Source organism: Diabrotica undecimpunctata, chromosome 1, assembly GCF_040954645.1.
Source record: "Diabrotica undecimpunctata isolate CICGRU chromosome 1, icDiaUnde3, whole genome shotgun sequence".
NCBI lineage: Eukaryota > Metazoa > Arthropoda > Insecta > Coleoptera > Chrysomelidae > Diabrotica > Diabrotica undecimpunctata.
Genome location: NC_092803.1, coordinates 112,602,392 through 112,629,258, shown reverse-complemented (window position 1 = coordinate 112,629,258; position 26,867 = coordinate 112,602,392). Strand labels below are relative to the sequence as shown.

The 26,867-nt window shown below is 30.6% G+C and overlaps 1 protein-coding gene across 1 annotated transcript in view; it reads left to right on the top strand.

The window, feature by feature from the left end:
• Nucleotides 1–26,867, top strand: part of SPARC (secreted protein, acidic, cysteine-rich) — a 34,055-nt gene that overhangs the window by 6,511 nt on the left and 677 nt on the right. Inside the window, exons 2-6 of the mRNA XM_072546960.1 lie at nt 15,925–16,016; nt 16,074–16,209; nt 20,449–20,711; nt 21,303–21,505; nt 21,784–21,931. Of these exons, the coding sequence (XP_072403061.1) occupies nt 15,945–16,016; nt 16,074–16,209; nt 20,449–20,711; nt 21,303–21,505; nt 21,784–21,931 (822 nt within the window). The 5' untranslated portion in view covers nt 15,925–15,944. The remainder of the gene's footprint in view (nt 1–15,924; nt 16,017–16,073; nt 16,210–20,448; nt 20,712–21,302; nt 21,506–21,783; nt 21,932–26,867) is intronic.

The window sequence follows — 26,867 nt, the reverse complement described above, 5'->3', positions numbered from 1 at the left end:
TATATCTCCACACAGTGATTCCTATATTAACTATTTTCTTTTTTGTTAAACAGATGTCTTCCAATTCGAAGAAACGAAGTCACTTCTGTTTGCCGTTCATTCGTCTCTTCATTCGTCTCTTCATTTATCTCTACTATTTACTACTACCTCTATTACCTGCTGCTTCTCTTTCGTCTGCCCAAATAAATTTGAGAGATTGTCACTACCTGTGCCTACCTAGAAACTCCTGCTTTTCTTAGAAGGTAGGCAGGGTACTTCACAATGGAAACTGATCTCTTTGTTATTATGGAAGGGTTTCTATTTAACAAATGATAGTTAAAAAGAGCAGCAAACATTTAGCGACATTTAGTGACAAATCGCTCGTTGCTTTTGGGATATTTTTAATGCTTTAACAAAATATATAGATATAGGTGGCGTGAAAGTAATTTCCTAAGGGGAATAATTTAAAGAAATTTTAAACATGCTTCAAAGGAAGCCAAAGTCTTCTATAAAAATCTAATAAAAGCACGACAATAAGAAAAAGAACATTTTGTAGTTTATTTTTGTGTACATCTGTAAAGCCGTAATACACTATAGTCAAAATACATAATAAAATATGCTCACATGTATTTGTTATACATAGATTCTACATGCGAAGTGACCATAGACTAGTTAGAGTAACAATCGAAAACGATATTAAAATCGAGTGACATCAATTGTTAAAAAACGACGTTATCTAACTGGGAACGTTCTAAAATTAAATACAAAGATATAAAAATGAGCTAATCAAGAGGCTAAAGTCGATAGAAACATTAGATCGGCAGAATGTAAATTAACTTACCAACTCGATCACAAAAATAGTAGAAACTTTTGGAAAGAAGATCTACTCACACACCAAGATAAATATAAACTTAAAATTGAGCCCAAATGCACAACAATAGATAAAAGAAAGGAAAACAATGACATACAAAACATAAGTAGATTTTAAAGAACCAAACATGAGAGTGGTGAAAGAGATTATAACAAAAAAAAAACTACTAGGATCATAGAAGAGACTAACAAAGGCCACAAAAATGGGAAATGAACAAACCGTACAGATAGTGAGAAAGAACGAAAATATTGTGACAATAATAAACAAAGGATTGGAACGTGGTCTTCTTCCTATTGTAATAGGAAATAAAATAGTCTTTTAGTGTTGTTTCAACACGTCTGAAGCAATGTTGATTTTCAGGATCTATATTGCACATCTCTTAATAGTGTTTCTAGTGTTTTTTCATGCTAAGTCTAGTTTTTTGTCTATTTTGCTATACTTCCTGGGTTAATTTGGTATACATGATGTCGCCACAACACAAACTTTCCTTTTCACCTCAGTTTTTGCCGAGTCTTGTTGCACTACTTACTACTTGTCTTAGGAATCATTTATGTATTTCATCTATATTATCTATGCTCGTATATTTGTTCGTACGTGTCAAGACATGCTTGAGATGTCTGAGATATTGCTTGGTCTTTTACTTCTTCTACAGTATTTCGATTTATTATCATCCCCAATATGTGTCCCCTCATTTTTATTATACTGCTGTTGTAGTATGATTCTGTACAATTTGAAAAAGATAATAGATTCTTTTATGTAAATTATATTGATACATTTGTATTTGTTTATAAGTATTGTAATATTAGTTTAAATTTTTTTAGTTTAAAATAACTTTGGGAAACTCTGTAACATGATAAAAACTTGTAATGCATGTAATATCCTGAACAAAATCGTATATAGTGAGTAGACATCCACTTGTCTACTTTCCTTCTATTATTAGCCACTTTGGTAGACAATAAAATATGTCATCTATTGTTTATGTTTAAGATTTGAGGTCAACTTTCCTATAATATCTGCACTATACAGATAAATGTGTTGGGTAGGTGTATTACTACCCACTTTATGAGAAACTATACATAATATGATTAATACACTTTTAGATATAATAAACAATTATATTGTTTCGCCCACCGTTAATTCCAATGCAGAATCTTTATGACGTGTACGTAAAAAGTACGATCTAAATACACATTTTAGTGAAGTCTATACAAACAAACCGCATTCCGGAGACAAAAATAAATTGATTGAATCCAACTTACCTTAGTACAAAAATGTACATAAAAAAAGTTACAGCCCTTTGAAGTTACAAAATAAAAATTGTTTTTTTGCATTATCTACTAAACTACTTTATTTTGTAATAAAAATTGACACGTTACTTTCTTGTTCTGACAGCATTTTTCATAAATAAGAAACAACAAAATCTAAGTGCACAGAAAAATGTTTAGGGGGGTGTGTAGCCCTAAATCCCCCCAAACTTTTGAGTACGTTCAAATCAAATGAATTTTGTGGCATCATTAGTTTAACACATTATTTTTTAAAAAATTTTGCCTCTTATCACTTTTTCGGAAAACTAGTTTTTTCCTAGTTGGCCATAAAATTACAATTAGTTTCTACGTTAGTCGACGTTGAAGAGAGCGGCTTGTCTGACCAATGTAATAGGAGTCGCACTCTGTACACGTACAGGGTATATGGTAGACAACATTAGTGTGTTCTTAAGGGGTCAATGGAGTGTTGGTCTTCGAAAACAATTTGCCTACAGTTCTAGTATTTTTAAGGATATTTTGCCGAGTACGTCATTGAAGAGTTTGGTAAGGTTATTGGTGATTAGGTAGGTATGTTGTTGGAAGGACGCTAATATTACACCATTGGGAGCTTCTGTAATAGAATACTCATAGTTTTTGGAAAATAAATATTTATTGGTGATTGAAATGGGATGGGAATTATCGATGAGAATGGATTTAAGTAGATTAAGAGATTCATTTTTGTATAGCTCATGTGTCAACGTATGTACTCTAGGACTAAGTGTTTGTATGAGGTTATGTTTGTATCTGATTGGGTCCATATACATATAATATAAGATCTGCTGACTGCTGCAATACAGTCGTGTTCCCTCAGTGTGACAGAGAAAACTGATGCAAAGCAGTCTCTACATCTCTGTTTAATGGGCCGGGTTTATTGACCACGTGACCTTCTAATTGGTCATTTAGGTTACGTGATCGATAAACCTGGCAAATTAGAAAGAGATTTAGGTACAGCTTTACGTCAGTTTTCTCTGTCGCGCTGGGGAAGCAGGCTGGTATTGCAACGATTAGTCTATCTTGTATTATATGTCTATTCGTTGGGTGTCCAGAGTGGTAATTTAAGAAACCATTTCTTTTCTGTAACAGGTAGTGCCCAATATGTTAATCCTTTCTACCTATTAGGGTAATAATTGAACTTAATTTAAGGTTACTAAAGCGATCAAAACCAGAGCTGATACATCTTGACGAAAAGACTGACTTTTAGGGAAACCATTAGATACTAAATAAGGAACAAGTACAACTAAGATATGTGTAGAGAATTTGGTTAAGACAAAAACATTAAATCTACAATGAACGTCTTTTTAACAAAAATTACAAAATATGAGCGATTCTATAATAAATTTTGTTATTATATAATTAATCAGAATATCTGGTTTACTAAATAGGCCTCAGTATATTTTTGCCAACAATAAGTCACGGACACATTGGGGTTATCATAATTAGATATATTTATCAATTTTACTCTTTCGAAGAGAAACAAAAGATAATTTTTTTTTTAAAATTAGGTCATATTTAAACATTATTAAAATGAATATATTATACAAGGTGTAGTAGATGTATTTCAGTAATATTTATTTGCTTTATTTTACGAATTTGCAATCAATAGTACAAAATATACTGACTATTGTATTTACCACTATAGTGTTACTGGCATGGGTGTTAGGTAAATCTCATTTTCCGTAGTCCTTTCCTCAATTGCGAAATCTTTGTTTGATAACCATTCAAAATGTTTATTGATATTTATTTTTGATAAAATGAGCATGGTACATGTGAATTTAATACCATACAGAATATTTTTGATGGGATTCGGATTGTTATTTACGCAATGCAATAGGAATCTATAAAAATTGACCAGTTGCCTCTTATTTTATTACTACAAAAAAGGAAGACTTGCTACAATATGGAAAATATAGATAGAAAATGCTATGATAGATAGATACCTCAGAGAAGATGACTGGAAAAATAGAGTGCTGTGGAGGACGAAAACGTCTCGAGAACTCATAATGGGAAAAGCTGAAGAGGAAGAAGAAGACATTGATATTATTTCTGGACCTTTTTCATTTCTTTGATCTGTGGATGGAGGAGCACAAGATCTATCGTCGTTAAAAAGTGTCTTCTTGACACTTGAAATGTATTCTTTCTAGGATCATCATTTCATTTATTAGATCATCCGTGGATGGTGGAGAACAAGGTCTATCATTGTCAAAAAGTGTCTGAATGTATTCTTTCCATCTCTCCGGTTTATCTTCTGTGCCTATAATTATTTCGTGATTATTATTTCTTAATATTATTTCTTGCTTCTTTCTCTATCTACCTGTAAGTTCTTTCACTTTCTTTCACTAATTATTTACGTAATTTAATATCAATTTTACGAAATTAAAATATGCTATAGATAATATGTATTTATCTTGAAATAACATCAAAATTTTGTATGTATATTTTTTAAGAAATATATAAACAGTTATATTTATTAAAACAAAATTGTAATAGTTTATTACATAAATATTTATCTAGTAATATTTATTAATATGATATGCAGACAAATATTGTGGTTACATTTCCTATAATGGTGACTAATGAGGGAAAATAGCATTTTTACTTTGCAAATCTGTGCAGTAGGCTGTAAAATTGTGAACACTAAAATGAAAATAATGAGATAATTTTAACAATAAACTTAAAGAGATTTATTTGTCAACAATACTTTATGTATGAGGATAGCATAAAATTCATGTATTAACATCTAATTTTACTGGTTAGATCTTGAATATAAGTCCGACATTTCATATTTCAGATTTTTGTCAACTTTAATACCTACCTAAATATTTCACAGTGTTTAAAATATATGAATCATGTATTTTGAAACAATTAAAATTTGGTCCGTTCGTACCATTAAATGGAAATGGTACGTAAAAAATCTATCTGTGTTTAAAATTAATGTATTATTATCGAGCCAATGTTTTTTTTTGTAAACACTTAATTTGCTTTAACATTTTGGCATCTGTTGTCTGTAAAAACTAATACTGTGTCAGCTGCATATAAAATAGTGACTTCATTTATCAATAAATAATTTATACACGTAATAAAAAGTAGTGGAACAAAGACTGCCCCCTAGGGTATTCCAATTTTTATATTTAAAGGGTCACTGCAAGCCTTCCTAATTTTTATCATCTGCTTTCTATGCATTCAATAAATTGTCAAAAACTTTCAATGCTACACCTATAATACGTGTCGAAGGCCTTTGAAAGATCCAGGAAAATAGCAATCACTTTTCCGTCCATTTTTCACATTATTTATTTATTCATTCATGGCATCTGCAGTAATAATTCCTTGTATAAAAACAAATTGTTTATGATTTAATATATTATTAAAATTCAGATTATTAAACAGTCTATTTTTTATACTCTTTTCAAACATTTTTGCAATTTCGAGATGACACGTCGATAAGTCGAAAATTGATCATATCAGTTTTGTTACCTTTTTGGAAAAATCGATAGTTTAAATGGTGTTAGCACAATACCAGCGAAAAAAATATTATTTATAATATAAACTAATAAAATTTTTTATTAAAAATCCTTTATAAAAGTTATATAATTTAAAAACCAAATCGAGCTATATCACAAAACGTTTTCGGAATGCATATTCCATCATCAGTGTCTAGGTATAAATATATTGAGCCACTAAATATGTGGGTAAAAACCCGTTAAAAATTGTTAGTTTAAATTTAGTTTACATAGTATGGTGTAAATATGATGTTAAAGTTACCAGTGCATTTGGTAACATGGCGACGTATGACTCCACGTGAAGTTGCTGGTCCTGAAACGATGTGTCTACGAGGACTTGATGAAAGTAACTGAGTTTTTACCCACATATTTAGTGGCTCAATACATGTATACCTAAACACTGATGATGGAATATGGATTCCGAAAACGTTTTGTGATATAGCCCGATTGGGTTTTTAAATTATATACCTTTTATAAAGGATTTTTAATAAAATTTTTTGTCATATATGGTATACAGCCAACTACAGGAACTTAGATTCCTTGTGGATTATAAACTAATAAGTTTATTAAATATATGAAATTTTTTTAGTATATAAGATGGAATTAATAAAATCAATAACATCTCTACTAGTAGGTCGCTGCAGCTTAGCGGCTAAGATACTGGCATACCAAGAAGGAACGTACGAGTGCAATTTTCGGCACTGAAAACAAAATTTCCAATTTGTAAAAATTATACGAGCCATCACCATGTTTCGGAGGATACGTAAAACCGTCAGTCTTTCTAGGCTAGTGCGCATCTACACTTTTTATCATTGCTTTGCCTTTATCTCTACGAGGAGTCGGCAACTAAAAAAACATGTGATGAGTATAAAGTAAATATTAGGAGCCACATATTGAAAAGAGATGAATGGACGATACTATTATTGTGATAAGACAAGATGAATATGATAGACGATGATAATATTATGTGAACAATTCGATTGCTACAGTTTATACTATGTATATCTATTTAAAAATTCTTTTTTAATAAGTGCCCTAGTTTCTTAAAAAGTTTTAATACATATACCATTATTATTAAGTTTAACAACTAGTTTATCAATTTCAATAATATAGTTAATGATCAATAGAACTTGATGCAATATTTTTAATAGCACATATTGGCCCCATTTGGATATATTTAGCAAACTCCGCTGGAATTATTAAATCGCTTTTTAAATTAATTAAGATGCACCGATCATGCTATAATAACTACATGACACCAATTATTAATTGTATGGAAATATAAATATAATTGAAAATATTAAAAAGAATTGACTTTTAATAAAAATATATGGGTAACCTACATTTGCATATAGATAAATAAACAAGGATAAATAAAAGCATTTAGCCAAACAACCTTACTTTATTAAAACATATAAAAGGTACACATAATATACAAATTCAATTATATAAAAACAACTATTAGGAAGTGTTCCGCTACTTCATATTTGAATTTACTAGCTTAGAATAAAATTTTGTCAGTCGATGTAGCTGATCCCAGAGGTTTTTGGGAGAGCAGTTGTTAGAACAGAAATAATGTTAATCTTACCGGTATCGAACTTCTTCAGTCCAACTATTCAGTGATTGCTTATTTGATTTTTTGGTTTTATAATTACTCGATGTTCAGCGTATACGGGGAAAATACCGATAGGGGTATTTAAGGCGAAAACAATAAAATACTAGTACAGGAACAAAATATGAAAATGTTATATATGTTAATATACTTCGATATATTATTATCCGAGAAATTTGAATAATTTACCAGCAAATATAGTAACTTACTATTTTTTTAGTCCTAACATCGTCCAATAGTATTATTCCGGTAATTATATAAAAGGCTAGGACCACAAGTCACACTATTTTTCCGGTAGGGTAACTAAGCCACATAGGAAAAAGAAATCAGAACTACCAACATCTCACATTTCAATTATATTTTGTTTTTGAAACGATATGTTTAATTAATAATACTAATAATATTAATTACATATTAATATTTTTAATAATACGATTAATTTTTTCGCAAAATTGCCAAAAATATTGGTTGCTATAAATTTAAGATAAGATTTAATAAACAAAATAATTTAAAGCTTAATAATTTAGATTTGAATACCTAGCGCCACCTAGTAAATAAATCTGAACTACTAACTGACATCAATAAAATTATCTGACAGATAAAATGTAAAATATTTATTTGCCAAATAAAGTACCGAATAAGAAGTTATCTGGAAGATAAATTGTGTTTATTGTAGTTTGTTATGTTGTAAGTTATTGCGAAATCAAACATATAACTTTTTTATTGTTGTTTATTGTGGGTGAGATACATGGATGCGGTATTAGAAAATTTAATTGACCATTTTAACTTTTGTAATGATAAATACTTTTTTAAGAGGTTTGGATTAAGTAAACCGACAGTGATCTACATTCTGAGAATATATTGTAAATTGTTGTTAATAAAAGATTATAAAAGTAGGTATTCTACCTCCATTTCTTCACTTAATTTAGACATTCAATGTTTTCATAATCTCGATAATTAAAAAAAAACCGGGTGTGTCAGTCCAGTGAGACTACCGGTAGAAGTTATACTTCTATACCCGCGTTTGCCGTTACAAATGGAAGTTAATCTGCACAATCATTACATATGTAATGCTATAGGTAAGAGAGAGCAGAAAGAGAAACGGAATTAGGTATATAGGTGTATGGTACATCGTTTGCTGTATATAAACAACATTTGACCTGTAATAGGAGTATAGTAAATGAAGGATTAAATCAATATTTTGATGAAAATGTATATTTTTATTTTCATATATGTATGAAAGGAGTTGAGTGCAAAAAAAAATTTTTACACATACTCTGTAGTAAAATTCATTGTTTATTTTGTTATTAATATAAAAATGCAATATAATATACTACAACATAATTTAATATAATAATACAATACAAATTAAAATGCAATATTCATAAGTATTTAAAAATTAAAATATACATAACTTACTTACGCATATGTTTAATTTACCATGATAATAATATTAATAAAAAAATAATAATAATATTAATAAATATTAAATATATTTACAAAAGGAACATTTTTATTCTTGAGAGAGAAAGAGAGAAAAAATATATCTTTTGTCTCTCTCTTACCTGTATATTACATATATAATGATTTTGCTGATTCACTCCCGTACAAATTTCCAACGTCGAACGCGCGTATAGTAGTATAACTTCAAAAAATGTTTGTGGAAGATAAAAATAAAAAACCAACAACTCGGATTATGTTCTAAATTTTTATTTTATTTTAAAATTTCGCATTTTTCGTATATTACATATATTTAATAAGATTAACGTACATATGGGGTTTTTAAATATTTCAAAAATAAAATAGGAAATTCGTATTGGGATTCGAACTCACATATACCAGCGTATGAACAAAACAAGCAAACAATTTGCCATAAGAGTAATGTATTTCAAAATTGACAGTTCTCGGTCATATATTCTCGGAAGAGAAAGAGAGAGAAAATATATCTGCTGTCTCTCTCTTACATATATCTTACATATGTAATGATTTTGCCGATTCACTCCCGTACAAATTTCCAACGTCGAACGCGTGTATAGAAGTATAATTTAAAACAAAATGAGTTAATTAACCAAGAGATACTGGGGCTATTGATTAAATAACAGCAGTATAGGATTCCAACATGAAAAATATATAGGTATAAATAATTCTGTATTATTGTGGAATCGAAATGGGTTGTTACTTGGAGATTCTGACTATAGAGTAGAGCCATGTTTAAGGAGTACAAAAACAATCCATGAAGAAAATTTCTATAACGAATTCCATATTAAAACAGCAACATTTTATAACCTAGCGAGAGATCAAAATGAAGACAATTTTAAAGATGAATTGCTAAATGAAGACATTATTAAACTTTCAGAAGTTGAATATGTTTGAGCTAACCTTATATAATATTTTAGGGATATGGAAAAACCTCAGAAGAATTATTAATATACATGTATTATTTTTTTTATTCGTTATTAAATTTCTCTTACATAATTTAATTTATTTCTGCACAAACTGTATAATCAAAAGAGATAATAAAACATTAGTGTGATTTCTTTGACGAAATAAATTTTACCTTTATCTTACAGATAAGTAACCGCAACATAATTTGACGTGTAAAAACATTTTATTTTATGAATAAATGTCTATTCTATCTATTAGATAGGACAATATTTATCTGGAGGCGAAAACACCGGTCCTTTCATGCAAAAAGTTGCATGGTATTGTTTTAAAAATTTAAATTTTAATTCTTTTGAACGTGTGTTGATCCTACAGAATTGGCTGCGAATTTGCTGATCGGTAAAAAATATAATACAAAACTCAAGCTATCCCAAAAAATGACTTACCAAACTAGAATTACGCTGATTTTTGTACGTAGATCGATCTCATAAGACGACTTTACGCAAAAGTTCAGCGATTCTCCAAAAGTCCAAACGTGACTTATTTGTTATGAAAGTTGTACAACAAACTAAAATATCATTTTATTGTCATCTTAGACCTAAATAGGAGGAATCCAGAAAAAATTGAGTGGAGCCACTGTAGATGACAATTGATTGGATATATATATATATATATATATATATATATATATATATATATATATATATATATATATATATATATATATATAAATAAAAGTTTTGAGTATTTTATATTGTCAAATTTGCCAACAATATAGGACAGATAGAACACATACAGCAACTACTCTATATTTGGAGAAACTTTTCCTTGACCTTAGAACAACACAAGTGCCCACTATTGAAGTCAGACTCAATAGAGTCAAGCTCAATAACTTGCAGTATGCAGATGATACAATAGTGTTTTCCAATACCATAGAAGGATTGCAAAACTAAATGAAAAAATAACGGAAACAAGTAAAACATATAGACTGTATATAAACACCAGCAAAACTAAGCTAATAATCATCAGCAAGGAAAACATAACTGGAGCAAATCTGTATGTGAACCAAATGAAAATTGAACGTATCTCACAGTACAACTACTTGCGAACTATAATCAATGAGTATTGGGACAATACTCAAGAGATTAAATGTTGCATCGGAAAGGCAAAAAGTGCATTCTTGACTATGAGCCCAAGATACCATGGACAGACAAAATCACCAATGAAGAAGTACTGCGGAGGATGAACACAACCGCGGATTTGGTCAACATCGTGAAGGACTGTAAGCTGCAGTACTTGGGACATATAATAAGAAATCAAGGCAGATACGAGCTACTCCAATGCATTTTGCAAGGTAAAATTAAAGGAAAAAGGGCCCCAGGACGAAGAAGATTATCCTGGCTTCTAACCTGAGAGCATGGTATAGAAAGACCTCAACAGAGCTATTCCGTATAGCAACCAACAAAGTCATCATAGCCAGAATGATCGCCAAGGTTCGGAACGGACAGACACCCTAAGAAGAAGAACTAGGTACTGTAAAACCTATGGAAGCTATCTACATGATTTTAGAAGATTATGTGCACTATCTTACCTGTTTTTTTCTTTATTTAACATTATTCTTATCATGAGTTCCTTGAGGTCTCTGAGTATTTTAAATATATATCAAAATATTTTTAGGTCAAAAAGTAGAAATAAATGTGACCCTGTACAAAAAATACCGGAAGAGTCTATCAGTACATACCATCCTCATAATATACGCTGATATTATGACAGGATATGCAAAGATAAAATCTTATAAAGTCGTGTTTAAAAGCAAAAGTATATGAGGTATGCTAATTCTATTTTAATATTTTTTATGAATAGTATATTTTTATAAATATAAATAAATAAATATAATACTTCGTTGAATTTAGGCTGTATTCAACATATTAACAATATCAAAAATAGGTTTTATTTACGCCAACCATTATCAGACGCTCTCCCCCATAAAAACTTATACGGGACATATTTAAATTATTTATATGTATATTAGGTCACACACATAAATAAAGGTTAAGATATGTATGACGTATTGAAAATAGGTTATTATATTCTGTCTCAGTTCGACAATATTTGCAGGTGGATATTCTAACTTGTCAAGCACTAAAACCTAACTTGTCATTCCATCTAGAACAAGGTGTGATACAAGGATATATACTGTCTCCACAATTATTTAATATATATGGGAAGCATATTACGAGAAGAGTGTTGGAAGAATGGAAAAGGGTATCTCAATAAACGGCCCAAAAATAAACAACCTACGTTTTGCAGAAGACACATCTCCACTTGCAAATAGCCAAGAAGAGTTAACTGATCTCATACGACTTGAAAACGAAAGTCAAATATTTAGTCTGTGGTTAAACAAATCAAAGTCAAACATCATGATAGTGGATGACTCCATAAAAATAATCCACACATAACCACGATTAACTAGTTTGAGGTTGTGATTTCATTATTGATCACAAACATAGGGTCACCATAGGAGAAATAAAACGTAGATGTGATCTAGCAAAAGTCGTCATAGGAAAGATGACCAAAATATGGAAAGACTCTCAAATTTCACTAACCTAATTAACTTAATATTCTCAATACTGACATACCGATCGGAATCTTGGATCCTACGACAAGCGGAAACACGAAAAATAGACGACACTGAAATGTTCCGTTGGAGAAGAATGTTACGAATTCCGTGGATCACCCGACGAGTAATTCAATTTTAAATGAACTAAAGGTCAGCAAACGGCTTTCCAGCACAGTCCACCTCCAACAATTAAAATACTTTGAGCATGTTATGAGAGCAGACACAGAAAACATGGAAAAACTTACTATCCAAGAAAAGGCAGAAGGCCGAAGATCACGAGGAATATTCCCAATAAGATGGTTAAAAAAAATGGATTAATTACAGAAATTTGCAAAAGGCCTATGCATGAGTTAAAAAAAAATGACCAGAGACATTTGAAGATGGACAATACACGACATGACGATGACCACTACGCTCCCTCCGGGGGGTCACGACTGAAGAGAGAGATTCTGACTTAAATTACTATGTTCTGTAGTGCATGAATCGTATCAGATCATGTTAGTGAGAAGGGTGCTTTAAATTTGTTCCACGAAAATGCTCTTCTTTTAAAAACTTTCGTCAAATAAGATGCCTAAGGCTATATGGCTGTGTACCTGCAGATTTCAGAGGTAATAATATGGTTACCAAATAGTAACTAGTTCCCTATGATATGATTTCTTTACAATGGCATCGTTAAGGCAAATATGAAATTCAGTAAAAAACGTTTTCAAGAAATCATAATAATCGTACACTAGTCCCGACAGTTATTCAAAATAAACTTGTGTTGCACGTTTGTCTGCAACATTTAGTAGTTTTAAATCAGTTTAAATGCGGTAATAATAATGAGCAACAGCTTTGAATAGTCGACACGTGTAAATGTTTAAATGATATTTAATTTTTAAGCCTCTCTAAGCCTTCGTAGGCTTCTTTTTCAATGACATTGATAGTAAAACATTGACACAACACACTAACACGATCAAATTTCTCAATAATGGCTATTACATTTCTACTGGCTACCGATTTGTTAAATATTTATCACTATGTTCTGAGACTTGTTTTAAATCTTAGCCATTATCCCGTCTATTTTAGTATGAACATAAATAATGTTCTACTATAAACACTTTCTATTTTGGCGATTTAGTTTTATTTTGGCAGTAATTGTATAAGAAACGCAATAATAATAATTGCCATAGGTATACCAAAAATAAAAATTGAGGCCAATTCTGATTCCATCCGAATATAAGGCATATTTACATGACTTCCATTTTTCAAAATAGCTTCGTATATCAATTTTATATAAATATATACATATATATATATATATATATATATATATATATATATATAAATATATATATATATATATATATATATATATATATATATATATATATAAATATATAAATATATAACTGTTTTGGATGGGTTGGAGTCAATAATAGGGCTATTGGTTAACTATTTTTTTCTCGAGCTTTCAATTGTGTTTACAATTATTATCAAGAGGTAAAAAAGACAAAATACTTACAAGGTTGAACTAAAAAGAAAAAACAATTTTTGTTAACTTACCAAATAAAAATTAGTTTGGTAAGTAAAAATCACTGCTTACATCTTCAAAATATTTAATACAAAAATGTTTTAATCTAATAAATGTTTCTCCGAAAATTTTTATAATTTTGAAAACATTTTTTTAATATAAAAATAATTGAATTTATAAATAAGTTCAAATAGCAACCAATTACAAATAGCCTCAATGTCATAAATGCCAACATAAAATTTTTATTTTTGACAATTATATTGCCAAAAGTAAAATTTCTTTCACTACATAAAATTTTAATGTTATCAAAATCCATAATATGGTCTTTATCGATTACATGTTCTGCCAAAGCACAAGATGGTTTTTTAATTCTGCAATCACTTTTGTGAGAAATAATGCGATTTGAAAGATTTCTTCCGGTCTCACCAACATATTCAGCCTCACACTGAGTACAACTAATGCTGTATACTAAATTCGTTTTTTCAAATTTGTCTATAGGATATTTAGTTTTAGAATATAAAGATGAAATAGTTTTGATGTTCTTTGTTGCTATTTTTATATTGTCAATAACCTTTAGTGTTTCTATTAATTTAGGTGTTAATGATGGTATAAAAGTATAAAAATATATATATATATATATATAGAGAAAAGGAGTACGACCGTCAATCCAATATAAACTAAGGTACACTCGAAGAGTGGTGGGTTTTTCGGTCAAAGTGGAGAAATAAAAGACAAAGACGATGGCTACTTCATCTATTTATTGAAGACGTTTCGCTTTCTGCTCAGAAAGCATCATCAGTTCATCTAAAAAGAACAATATGAAACCAAACATCCATAGAGAAGTTATAACCAAAGTGTGTTACCTTACAAAGACATGTAGCAGTCAGTGATGTAAAAAATATGAAAAAGCTTACAAAGCTGGACATTCAGAGTTAACGTTGTATATAACAATTAATTGAAACTAGGTAAAGTTTGCAATTTGACAAAATTAGCACAGCAAAAGAACATGTGATAAAAATACATGTATATATAAAAAAAATTTTATAAAAACTTAGTAAAAAACATTAAGGTTTATTTTAAAGTGTAAAGAACTAGAAAGATCATTAGATTGCACTTCCAACAAATTTATTTAAAAATTATATTTTAATTTTAACTTTAGGTAACATTATAAGTTATTAAAGATTAATAGTAAGCGAAACGTCTTCAATAAATAGATGAAGTAGCCATCGTCTTTGTCTTTTATTTCTCCACTTTGACCGAAAAACCCACCACTCTTCGAGTGTACCTTAGTTTATATATATATATATATATATATATATATATATATATATATATATATATATATATATTTAATACTATTACAAAAATGATTACACTCTGATGTGTTCTTCAGATCTTCCGAGGTCTCAGTCTCCCGAGCCCCTAGACACTACCACACTGATTCAATCAATGCACTACTGGTGATGGTGATCACTACAAAAGACTATTGAGTTTAATATTAATTTTTGTAATAGTATTAATCTTAGCTCTAGGTCTAATATATATATATATATATATATATATATATATATATATATATATATATATATATATATATATATTAAATTTGCCGTTATCTTTCAAATTAATTCGATCTTTTATCACCTAGACCAACTTCTTTACCTTTAGTGAACTATGCAACATCCCCGTTTTGATATTTTTAAAACCCTTGGTTCTACTATATTTGCTAGTGTTCTAAAGCCATTTTCTTGTGGCATCTTATTGTAATTTACTATTTTTATTGGGAATAAGCCACAATTTTATTTTAAAATAAGTTTATTTTGACGTCGGAAATCGTCCTTAAAATACAAAAATCGTTTTTGTATTTTCGGTATAAAAGCTTATTGTTAACATCGTCCAATAGCTTCCAGTAAGTTTGGATTTGTAGTTCTCCTAATTCGCCATTGCATAGAAGTCTCCTGACTTCTTGATGCTTTATATACAGGTCGCTACTAGCGCACACCGGCATTTTATGTTACTATAATGGTTATATAAATAAACCACATTTCATTATATTACGAGCTACTACAAGTCTGCCTGATGAGAGGTGAAACCTCAAAACACCTGTTGGAGATATTAGTTTAAATATTTATTTATTTTGTTCCAGATTAAAATTCAGCAGATAAAATGAAGCTGTGCCACTTAGGTTTAATTTTTCTCGTCGTCTTTCTAGTCACTGACGTTGCTGCTGAGAAAGTAGTAAGTTTTTTTTAATCACTTAATTTAATACTAGACATAATGTTATTTATTCCTTAGGTAAAACGCAAAAAGACCAGAAGGAAGCCAATACACATTGAATCTTTTGATTCTAAAAATGATTTACAATCTGAAGAAGCATTTCCAATAGCTCCACCAGGTGATGATGATATCGACAACCGGGTTCCATTAGTGGGTATGTGATTTTCAATCCCCTAACAATTCAAATTTGTCATCCTATTTGGTTTGGTAATCTCATTTTTAATATTGTTCTGAAGCTATTTTCTTGTGGCATTTTAAAGTAGATACTATTTAATAAATAGAACGATTTCCGAAGTGGAAATTGAAACGTCAATGAACTTATTTTAATCTTTAATTGTGGCCTAATCCCAATAAAATAGTATCTACTCATTTTTAAATCGGTAAATTGAATATTCCACATAGCTACACAACCATTTCCCGCATCCAATTTTGAAAAGATTCTGAAACTGTTTTCTGGTGGCATATTTAACAGATGTAAGATATTTTTTAGATGAGATTGAACCACAATTAGTTGTAGGGAAACTTTATATTTCGATTTCCAATCCGGAAATAGTTTTAAAAAATTCTGAAATTAAAAAATATTTTGAAAACGATTTTCAGATTGGAAATCGAAACGTCAAAACAAAATAATAAAATGTTACTTTCAGTATAATTAATTGCAGTTTATCCCATTTAAAAAATATCTAGATCCAATGTTGGTCATATAATTGTCATTATGTCTTTTATTTTTTTCCTTTTCTGTGAAATATATACCTTATTATATATAAAAATATTTTATATTTTTCAAAATAACAAGAAAAATTGGAAAATAAATTATAAAATAATATGACATAGTTACAGATAAAGATGATTCAAATTTGCTTTTATAAGATGTAACAGATCATAGTAAACAAATAGGTTTGAAAGTAAATACAAAAAAAAACCAAATGTATAATCAGCAGCAAAATCAAAAATCAAACTTAACTTTCAGCAGGATAGAGCGAGTCAGAACATTTTAGGAAGAGGTAAAATGTATTAACAACAGAGCGTTAAGAATTCGCTTAAGAATACGTCTATGTCACGGTTAGGTCTTGAGCACTCTATTTTATTAAATAGAAGCTTGGACTCTCGCTGAAACTATATATAAAATAATTGAGCTTTCAAGATAGACCTTAACGCAGAATGTTAATGATCTACATAATGGAAAGAATAACGAATCAATCAGTTTTACAACGTCTACACAAAGAAAGAGAGGTTCTGAATATCATAAGAAGAAGACAATTGGAGTCCTTCTCTCACGTGATGACAAATCTTAAATATGAACTACTGCATGTGATAATTCAAGAGAAAATAGAAGCAATGTGTAGTCCTGGACGACAAAAAACATCCTGGTTCAAGAACCTTCGCCAGAGGTATGATAGAAATAACGAAGGATAGGAGCATACTTATACCTGTGAAGAACAAAAATTTTGTAATCTTAGTAAATATTGCGAAAACTGAGAAAAACTCAAAAGAAAAATTAAACTAGGAAGAAAACAATAAAATAATAGCATAAGAAGAATCAAACAAGCAATCTTCAGAAAAAAAATACAAACAATAGAAAAGAAACTCATAAAAGATATCAAGAGATCAAGAAGAAGAAAGCGTGCGAGATCGTATGTATCACACCTAACTTAATAATGTACGGATCACAAAAGCTACGTAGAATGATTTATACACTAGAAAAAAAGGGCAATTGATAATTCAAGACCTTGGGACCAGAAGGGGACAAGCCACAATTTCGTCAAAAATGAATTAAGGTTGAAATCGCACAATGTAAGACCATACATACCCCAAACAGAAAAGTTCAGCTATTCTCTCATAGACGGCGCCGCTATAGGAAGTACCATTGTGTCACCATTATTTTATATTGCAACAAAAGGAGCCAAGCGATAGCAGGCAGTGGAACATTGGTTTATCGTTTATAGTGGTTGTATGCCTGTTGTTTGTTGTGTTCTTTATTGTAAAAAGGCTTTCTTCTTTTCTTCACATTTTGTCTTCACTTCCTCTCTAAACCATGGTGTTTTCATTTTTGATATGTTAGTGTGCGTTACTTTCCTCTTTCCAAGTGATTCTCTTGCTGCGTTAATTATGTTATTTTTGAGTTTTTCCCAACTTTCCCAAACGATGTTATCGTTTTCCAATATTTCATTCCCAGCGATCTTCTCTGATATTCGTTTCCTGTATAAGTATTCCGTTGATTCCGTATTTAGTCCTTCGACTTTTGTTTGTGTTGGCGCCGCTCTCTTGGGTGGGAAGTATTTCAGGATGATTTTTATTTTACATAATACTTGGCTATGGTCGCCACTTACATCTGCTGAGTTGAGTCATCTTACGTCGATTGTTTTGAAGGATGTATATCACTGTTGGTTATAATATAATCTATCATAGATCGTTGTCCACGGGTGTTAATAAATGCATATTTCTGTTGGTCTTTGTGGTCAAAAAATGTGTTGTTTATTCTTAGTTCCTTATTCGTGCAGAAGTTTATCATCAGTTCTCCAATCTCGTTTTTGACATCTTCGTTATGTTTTTGCTTGATTCCGGGTATTACTTGATTGCCTATTCGAGCGTTAAAATCCCCCAATATTATCATCTTCCCTCTGACTTGATCTACTATTTGTTGTAATTGGTAATAAAATGCTTCCCTTGTTGTTTGAGGCTTGTTATTTTCTGGGCCGTATACTCCGATAGTATTAAAAGACTGGTTGACCAAAAAAAGGAGGTACGTCTACTCCAAAGTCAGATGAAAGAGGTAGGAATAACAATAACAAGAAGAAGATACCAGAAGAACACAGTGAGAATATTAGTGCATATTAGTTTAAAACCATAATAAACAAGTCATTCTAGCAGGCAAAAGAACGCAACAAAAGTCTACCTAGATTCAGATCTTTAAATTTTCAGTTTATGACATTATTATTATTATTATTATGACTAGTGCCGCCAAAATAATTTTATGACAGTAACCCAAGATAAATATCAGTTACCTTTATTAAGTTAGGCTTTAAGTTACCTAAAAGCGATACCTCTAAAGTGTGCGATTCAATGAATATGAAAAATGGTAATAAAGCTGACAAAGTAATTGCAAATACATTGAACACTAATTTGGAGTTACATCAAAGACGTGCCCAGCCCTTGCAGGATCTAATGAAACAGGACACAGAAGAGGCTAACACTACGGGAAATTCAATGGTTATAAGCTTTGACCTCCATCACGCTATGCCAGTGCCAAATTTAACAGTGGGAGCAGCGTTCTATTTAAGAAATGCATGGATTTATAACCTCAGCATCCATGACCGTGTTAATGGAAATGCCTTCACGTACATGTGGACCGAAAATATTGTCAAACGAGGTAGCGATAAAAATGCCAGCATTTTATGTAAACATTTTAAAACTAATAGACCCACTGCTGATAAACTTATAGTGTATACAGTTAACTGCAGCTGCCAAAAAAACTGGTGTTTAATTTGTTTATGACGACAGTTTACTACAAAAGGCATTTTTCCTTCTAATGAGCTCAAATACTTGGTAGTAGGACATACGAAATTACCATGTGACCATGATTTCGTAGTAATTATTGAAAAGTATAAGCGTTATCGATTAAAACAAGTGTACACTCCAGACGATTGCTATGAAGCTGTGAAGAAAAAACTGCTTTGAGGTGGTTGTATTGAAACCTAATTTTTTTTCTTTTAAAGTGCTACAAAGTTAAATTACTAAAAATAGAAAATATAAAAATATACAGAGGACAAAAAAAGTTAACTTTTCCAATATATCAAGCGTTAAGTTTTCATCTGAACAACCTAACATAATGTATATCAAACATCTAATGAAGAATATAAAGCAGTTAATATTGGACAGAAACGTTTGAGGAAGTCAATTTTATTTTCCAGAGAATTGAAATCAAAATATAGTGAAATTATTCCACTAAACAGAAAAAAGTTGAAAATATTTCCCAGTTCATACAGTTTATTCCGCCAACTTTCCTTAAATTATATGAAGAAATTGGTGCTTCCCAACAGATTCTACCAGATATTAATAATGAACCACTTGAAGACATTAAACATTTGGATAATTTTTCAGATATTGAAAATATTGTCAACCGAATTATTTTATTATTGCGTTTTATTATTTGTATTAATTTTATTATGTATTTAATTACATATTTGCAAACGATTGTGGACCTTACTTCCAAGAAAAATTAAATTGGATCTCACGATTTGAAAATAAAAGTCAGAATAAAAGAAAATAGTTTCAGAATTCGTTGATTGGTCAATAATTAACTATTCCCTCTACTTAAAACATGTAGACTAATAAAAAAAATCTTTTTTAAGATAATTTTGTTTAAAGTAAATAAGTAAATCATCAATTCCAGATCCATGTATGCAGGTCCGTTGTGGAGCCGGAAGAATCTGTCAAGTCAATGAATTGAGAGAACCTGAATGTGTTTGTATTCCAACTTGTCCCGAAGAAAGTGAATCTCGTCGTAAAGTATGCTCCAACTACAACGAAACGTGGTCTTCAGATTGCGCTATCTACCAACAAAGATGCTTGTGTGCTAAAGGAGACAAGGAATGCAAAGGACCCCAATATAAACATGTACACATTGAATATTACGGACAATGTAGGGAAATGCCTGTGAGTATGTTTGTATAATAAATAATCTAGTAAACACATATTTTTTTCTAACAATAAAACAGTGAAAACTTTTCTTTTTCACACTTTCAACACTTTCACAAAATGTTTTATAATTTATTATCACAGAGTGCCTTTCTTAAGTGATCTATTTTTGGTATGCCTTTACACTTTATAGTCTTCAACTGAATAAGTTACGGAGCGGAGAACTGTTTGTCTAAAGTTGGACATTCAGAATTATATCTGTACTTTTAAATTTGTTAAATTTCATAGATTCCCATAAAGATAGCTTAAGGTCTTTATTTTTAATGTGAAGTATTTGAAATTGGTCATTCAAAGAATGATTACGGTTTAGAAGATGAAGTGCGTACGTAAAATATGTTTTTCTATTATTGAAAGCCCTTTTTTTATGGTCTGATTCAAAACTTGTTACATAACAATAATAAAATAAATCCGTTCTTTCTATTTACTTAAATCCTTTTATTGTTACCTTTTTATTATTCGTTTGGAAGCCTCATTATGCCTCTTTCATATTCACAATTCAATCATTTTTGAACACAGTATGTCAATTTTTTAAATATCGTTAATTTTTAGCATTGTACCCAAGAAGAAATGGCTGACTTTCCACGCAGAATGCGTGATTGGCTTTTCAACATCATGAGGGATTTGGCTGACCGTCAAGAACTTACACCCCATTACTTGAACATGGAACGTGAAGCTGAATCAAACATGACTCGCCGTTGGACAAATGCTGCTGTCTGGAAATTCTGTGATTTAGATGGAAATCCACCAGACAGGTTAGTATCATTTTAACTGTTTAGTTTCCTTATAGTATTATTTAAATTAATCCTTTTTAAAAGATAGTCTTTTATGTCTTGTAAAAAACGTGCAAAAAATTATGGAAAAGCCATTTTGAACTATGAAAAATAAGTTTAATATCTAAAAAATATGATGGACAGAAAAACTAATTTTATAGCTACCAAAATACGAAAAGATCAAGGAAAAATCGCTGGTGCTTCATTGTCAACTGACAGTTAAATATATGGAATTAATTTACTTTTTTCAAATGTTTTAGATCTGTTTCCCGTCACGAGCTGTTCCCAATTCGTGCACCATTGATGGCGTTGGAACACTGTATCAGTCCTTTCTTAAATTCATGTGATGCTGATAACAACCACAGAATTACACTTCACGAATGGGCCAAATGTCTTCAACTGGAAGAGGTGAGAAAAGAGATAATTAAATTTTATGCAGTTTTTATACATTTTATATGCATTTGGTTATGACTATACATTTGTCATCATGCTGATAAGATGATTTAGTTCCTTTAAGTAAAAATACAGCATTATTTTTAGTTTCCATTGGTTTGGTGAGACTTAGATTTACGTTCTTTCCATGTTATACTGACAATGTCTAATGTAACTATTTTAATTCTTTTTCTTATTTTCAGCAGCTTGGTAAAGTTGATCTAGATACCTGTTCCTTAGTCTTAAATATTTTTCATTCCTTACCATTTGGTTCGATAGCCATTTGTGAGTAGTTTGGTGCGTACCTACTTGGTTCGAATCATATCCGAGTCAGAAATGTTTCAAATGTAGTTGTATAAAATTCCAAGCAAATTTGCGATTTTAATTTTAAGTTCACAAGTAAATCGTGTCGACCAATGGATGAGTAGTACCATGAGAGATAAGTTTCATAACTAGGTAAACGGTCACTCACTGGTATGAATCGTGACGCGTAAGATGCTAAAAGAAACTAAGCATACTTTTCCTACATTCTAATATTCGAGTAAGGCACTAAGTCCCTATTAGATAAGAATAGATATTTAGATAATCATCTAAAAAAAGAATAGATACAGCTACCAAACATAAATGTCCGGTCATACTAGAGATAGTGGTATGCTAAACACCAACTCAAAAACTAGTCACCTATCCGTTTCTCACTAAGGAATTTTACATAGTGCCCCTAACCTATATGGTATAAAATGTCACCTTACTTTCCAAAGATCGTTTTCAATAACAAATAATTTTCGGTTCACCTCTGATAGACTAAGAATCGGCTAGTATTCTGACTTGCTGCTATATTTTTTACCATCCCATTGTAGCTCTCTCACTAAGTGTGAAGTGATCGAATGTTGAACTGTATAGTATTTATTACTAGGTTGGAGTCGTTCTCTATCTATCTATATTAGGATTTTTACAGCTGTCGCCGCCTTCATTCTTTCAGCCAACGTCTCCAGTCCTTTCTGTTCTGCCATTCTCCATCTCTAAGGTCTCGTCTTTCCATGGCCTCGTCCACTTCACCCCTCCATGATCTTCGGGGTCTACCTCTTTTCCTCCTTCCTATTGGACTCTAATCCGAAATCTTTCCTATCCACCTTGTATGATCTGTTCTTCTCACATGTCCATACCAAATTAAACGTTTTTCTTCGATGTAGCTGAGTATATCTTGTTCAACTGCCATTCTTCGTTTTATCTCCTCATTTCTGATGCGATCCATTTTTGTCAGTCTGCAGCTTCTTCTCATGAACTCCATTTCAGTTGCTGTGATTTTGGACCTGTTTCGTTTATTTATTACCCAATTCTCTGCTCCATAGGTCATTATACTGCGTACCAAGGTGTTATAAATTCTCTTCATTGTATTTCTGGTAATCTGTCTATCCCACAGTACCCCATTCATTTGTTTAATACATGTTCTTGTCTGTGCTAATCTGCTGGTTATCTCTTGCTCGGTGGTTCCATTTTTTGAGAGTATGAATCCTAAATATTTGAATTTGTCAGTGCCGTTAATTTCCCTATTATCGTCCATTTCCAAGTTTCTCACTGGTTCTTGCTCTGTTGTTAAATATTCGGTATTTTCTAGATTTATTTCCAGTCCATTTTTTGTGTATTCCTTTTCTAATTTTCGGAGCATATAGCACAGATCTTCTTCATCTTGAGCCGTTACCACTTGGTCATCTGCAAAGCTTAATGTGTACAAGAAGTTGTCCCGGATTGGTATTCCCATCCCTTCACATTTTCTTTTCCATGGTTTTAATATTTGTTCGAGGAATATCTTGAACAGTGTCGGAGATGTAGAGCATCCCTGTAATAAGCCTTTTGTGGTCTTAAATACGTTGGAGTATTTATTGCCGGTTTTAACTCTTACCTTGGTGTTGTTGTAAAGGTTTTTTACGGCTTCTATTAACCTCTGAGTTATTCCGATTTCCTTCATCGTGTTCCATAGTTGTTTTCTGGGGACCGTGTCATATGCCTTTTTTAAATCTATGAATGCCATGTGTACTGGTCTATTTTTTGCCATTTTTTTTTTCAATTAATTGTTGGAGTGTATAAATGTGGTCTATGCAAGATCTTCCTGCCGTGAACCCCGCCTGATCTTCTCCGATTTTATTTGAGATAGATTTTTCCAGTTTGTCTTTCAGTATTTTTCCATATAACCTGTCCATACATGCTATCACACTGATGCCTCTGTAGTTCCCGCATTTCTTCTTATCTCCCTTTTTATGTATCGAGGTTATATATGCTTTGGACCATTCTTCTGATATTTCGTTCAGGTTTATAGCGTTACTGAACATTTCGTGTATAATTCTGTGTAGTTTGTCCGTTCTGTACTTAATTAGTTCATTAACGATTCCTCCTGGTCCCCCTGATTTTTTCTTCTTTAAAGTCTTTATGGCATTCTTTACTTCGGTTAATGTTATCTCAATCTGTTCTTTATTCTGATTTTGTTGTTGTTCCTGTTCTGTGTCTGTCTCTATGAAATCTGGGCGGTTTTCTGTGAGTAGTTCTTTACAGTAGTCTTCCCACTCTTTTTCTGATATGTATTGTATTTGGACCTTTTCGTTGTTATTCTTCCTTAAAGATTTCAGTATTTTCCAGGATTCCGAATTCCTTGTTTCTTCCCATTCTTCATTCTTTTCTTTTGCCCTTACTTTTCATATATAGAATTTTCTTCTCTTCAATACATTTTTTGGTTTCTTTGTTTATTTTTACTTTGTGTTGGGTATTTCTTTTCTCAAGTTTCCCCAAAGCTTCTAATGCCGCCTTTTTATGCTGTGTTTGACGTGCTCGTACGTTTCTTTGACGTTTCTGAAACCGAAATCCTGTAACTTCTGGTCCAGTCTTCTCTGGTATAGGTCCCTTATGGATTTCTCTTGAAGTAAATTTATGTTGAACTTAATTTCTTCTTCTTTCTGTCCATTTTCTACTTGGTCTTCTTCGTGTTCTTTCTTCCTTCTAGTTTGGGTGTTCAACGTGTAGGGAAACCTCATTTGTGAAGTTGTTCTGATAATTTAAATTGATTGGAATTTAAAATACTTCTCGATACCAAATATTTGAAATTTTCCTGAATCTGAAATCTTTCCTGAAATACTTTGCTGATTGCGATATTGGTTTTCTTCACTTGTGTTTTCCGATTAAAGAGAGTATCATCTACGTTATTATGTAATTTTTTAAAATCGTTTTCAAGAGTCAAATCAAATAGAACGCAGGAAAGTGGTCCCTCCTACTTGATCGATTTCAAACCCGACCGATTTCAAAGTCCTTAGAATTCTCACTTTCTACAATCACGTTACTCTTGGTTTTGTTTAGGACCTTTTAAAAAGGCTTCCATGGTATAAAAATGATATTTTATACTTTACCAAATTAACCTATATTATAATATAATATAGAGAAATACAGAGGTTAAAATTAGATTTTAAAGTATTTTATGTGATTTTGAAGTCAAAAGGTTAAAGGATGACGAACATAAAATAGGTATTTATTAAAATACTATAAATATATACCTACTAAGAATAGACATTGTAATAGAATCGAATAATAAAGGTTTTAGTATCCAAGTTAGGGCGCGCCAGTAGTGAAGTGATGATTACTTAATTGGCTACGAGATGGAAAAAACTACACAAGATAAAATTGCATTTAATTAGAATTATTTTTGTAATTTTTTTTTAATTTTAACTCTTAAATTTTTTAACTAATTTTTCTTTTTCGAATACCTATTTAAAGTAAAAGGTTATTGTTTCTTACAGTACTATGAAAACTAGGTTTATAATTATGTTTCAAATATAAAATGCAGTAAATAGTTTATGCTAACAGTTAAAATATCATTACAATGACTGGATAAATATAAATAAGCTTCTCAAGTTTTAGTGCTCATAAAAGTTATTTCTTACTGTTTAGATTGGTATTTATTTGTTTCTGTTACAAGAATAGCCTAACCTTGTAAAAACTATGCACAAAGTTTAGTTAGGTATCAAGATATTTTAAAATTAACAAATTTCATCATGCAATTCTAGTACAGTAAAGGAGGAAGAGTCACGCATCCAACGTTTTAAACTATAGAATGTAAAATATTCTGGAATTATAAAAAATTGAACATTTCATGTCCAAAACATTGGATATTTAATATCCAAAAAATTGGACAACATACTCGAAAAACGGTGTTATAAAGCAGATCAAAGACAAGCAGATCAAAGTAAATTGAAAATTAATGCTAAAAAAGAACAAACTTCGTCCCAAATTGTCCTATGACAACTATTTCTTTTTAAAAATTTGTAAAAAAAAACGCAAGCATTCAAAATATGAAAAAACAATTTTCGTGTAGGCAGCAGTTAAAATGTTATTCTAATTGTTTATAAGCAAAAAACAAATGTTTTTGCAAAATAATTTTATTACAAGATTTAAAATCGTTTTTCTTTTGTTAAAATTTTTCCTAATAATATTGACAGAATAAATCTTTTTCTTTTATAAGGTTTTTGTAGAATTACTGTAACTTTATCATTTTCTGACTTTATTGTTGCAAACAAATTTAATTTGGGATAAACAAATAAAATATTTTACCGATCGCTTTGAAATTTTTATGATATTTTAAGCACCACAGGTTTATTTTAAAAAAGTTGTTAACATTCATAAAAAACCGAAATTTCTGACTTATTTTGCAACTTTCTAAGCAACAAATAAGGTTTAAAAAACTCCATGTTGAAGATTTTTATATACAAATGCTAAACTGTCTTGCTGATATACGGAAACAGTGAAAATTTATCGTTTTTTGACCTTAATTAATAAACATATAGGTTTCTGTCAAAACAACTGTCGTTTCCTGGCTGGTTTAGTGTCATAAACAGGATACTTTTATTCTTTTTTCTCTGACCTACATATTTAA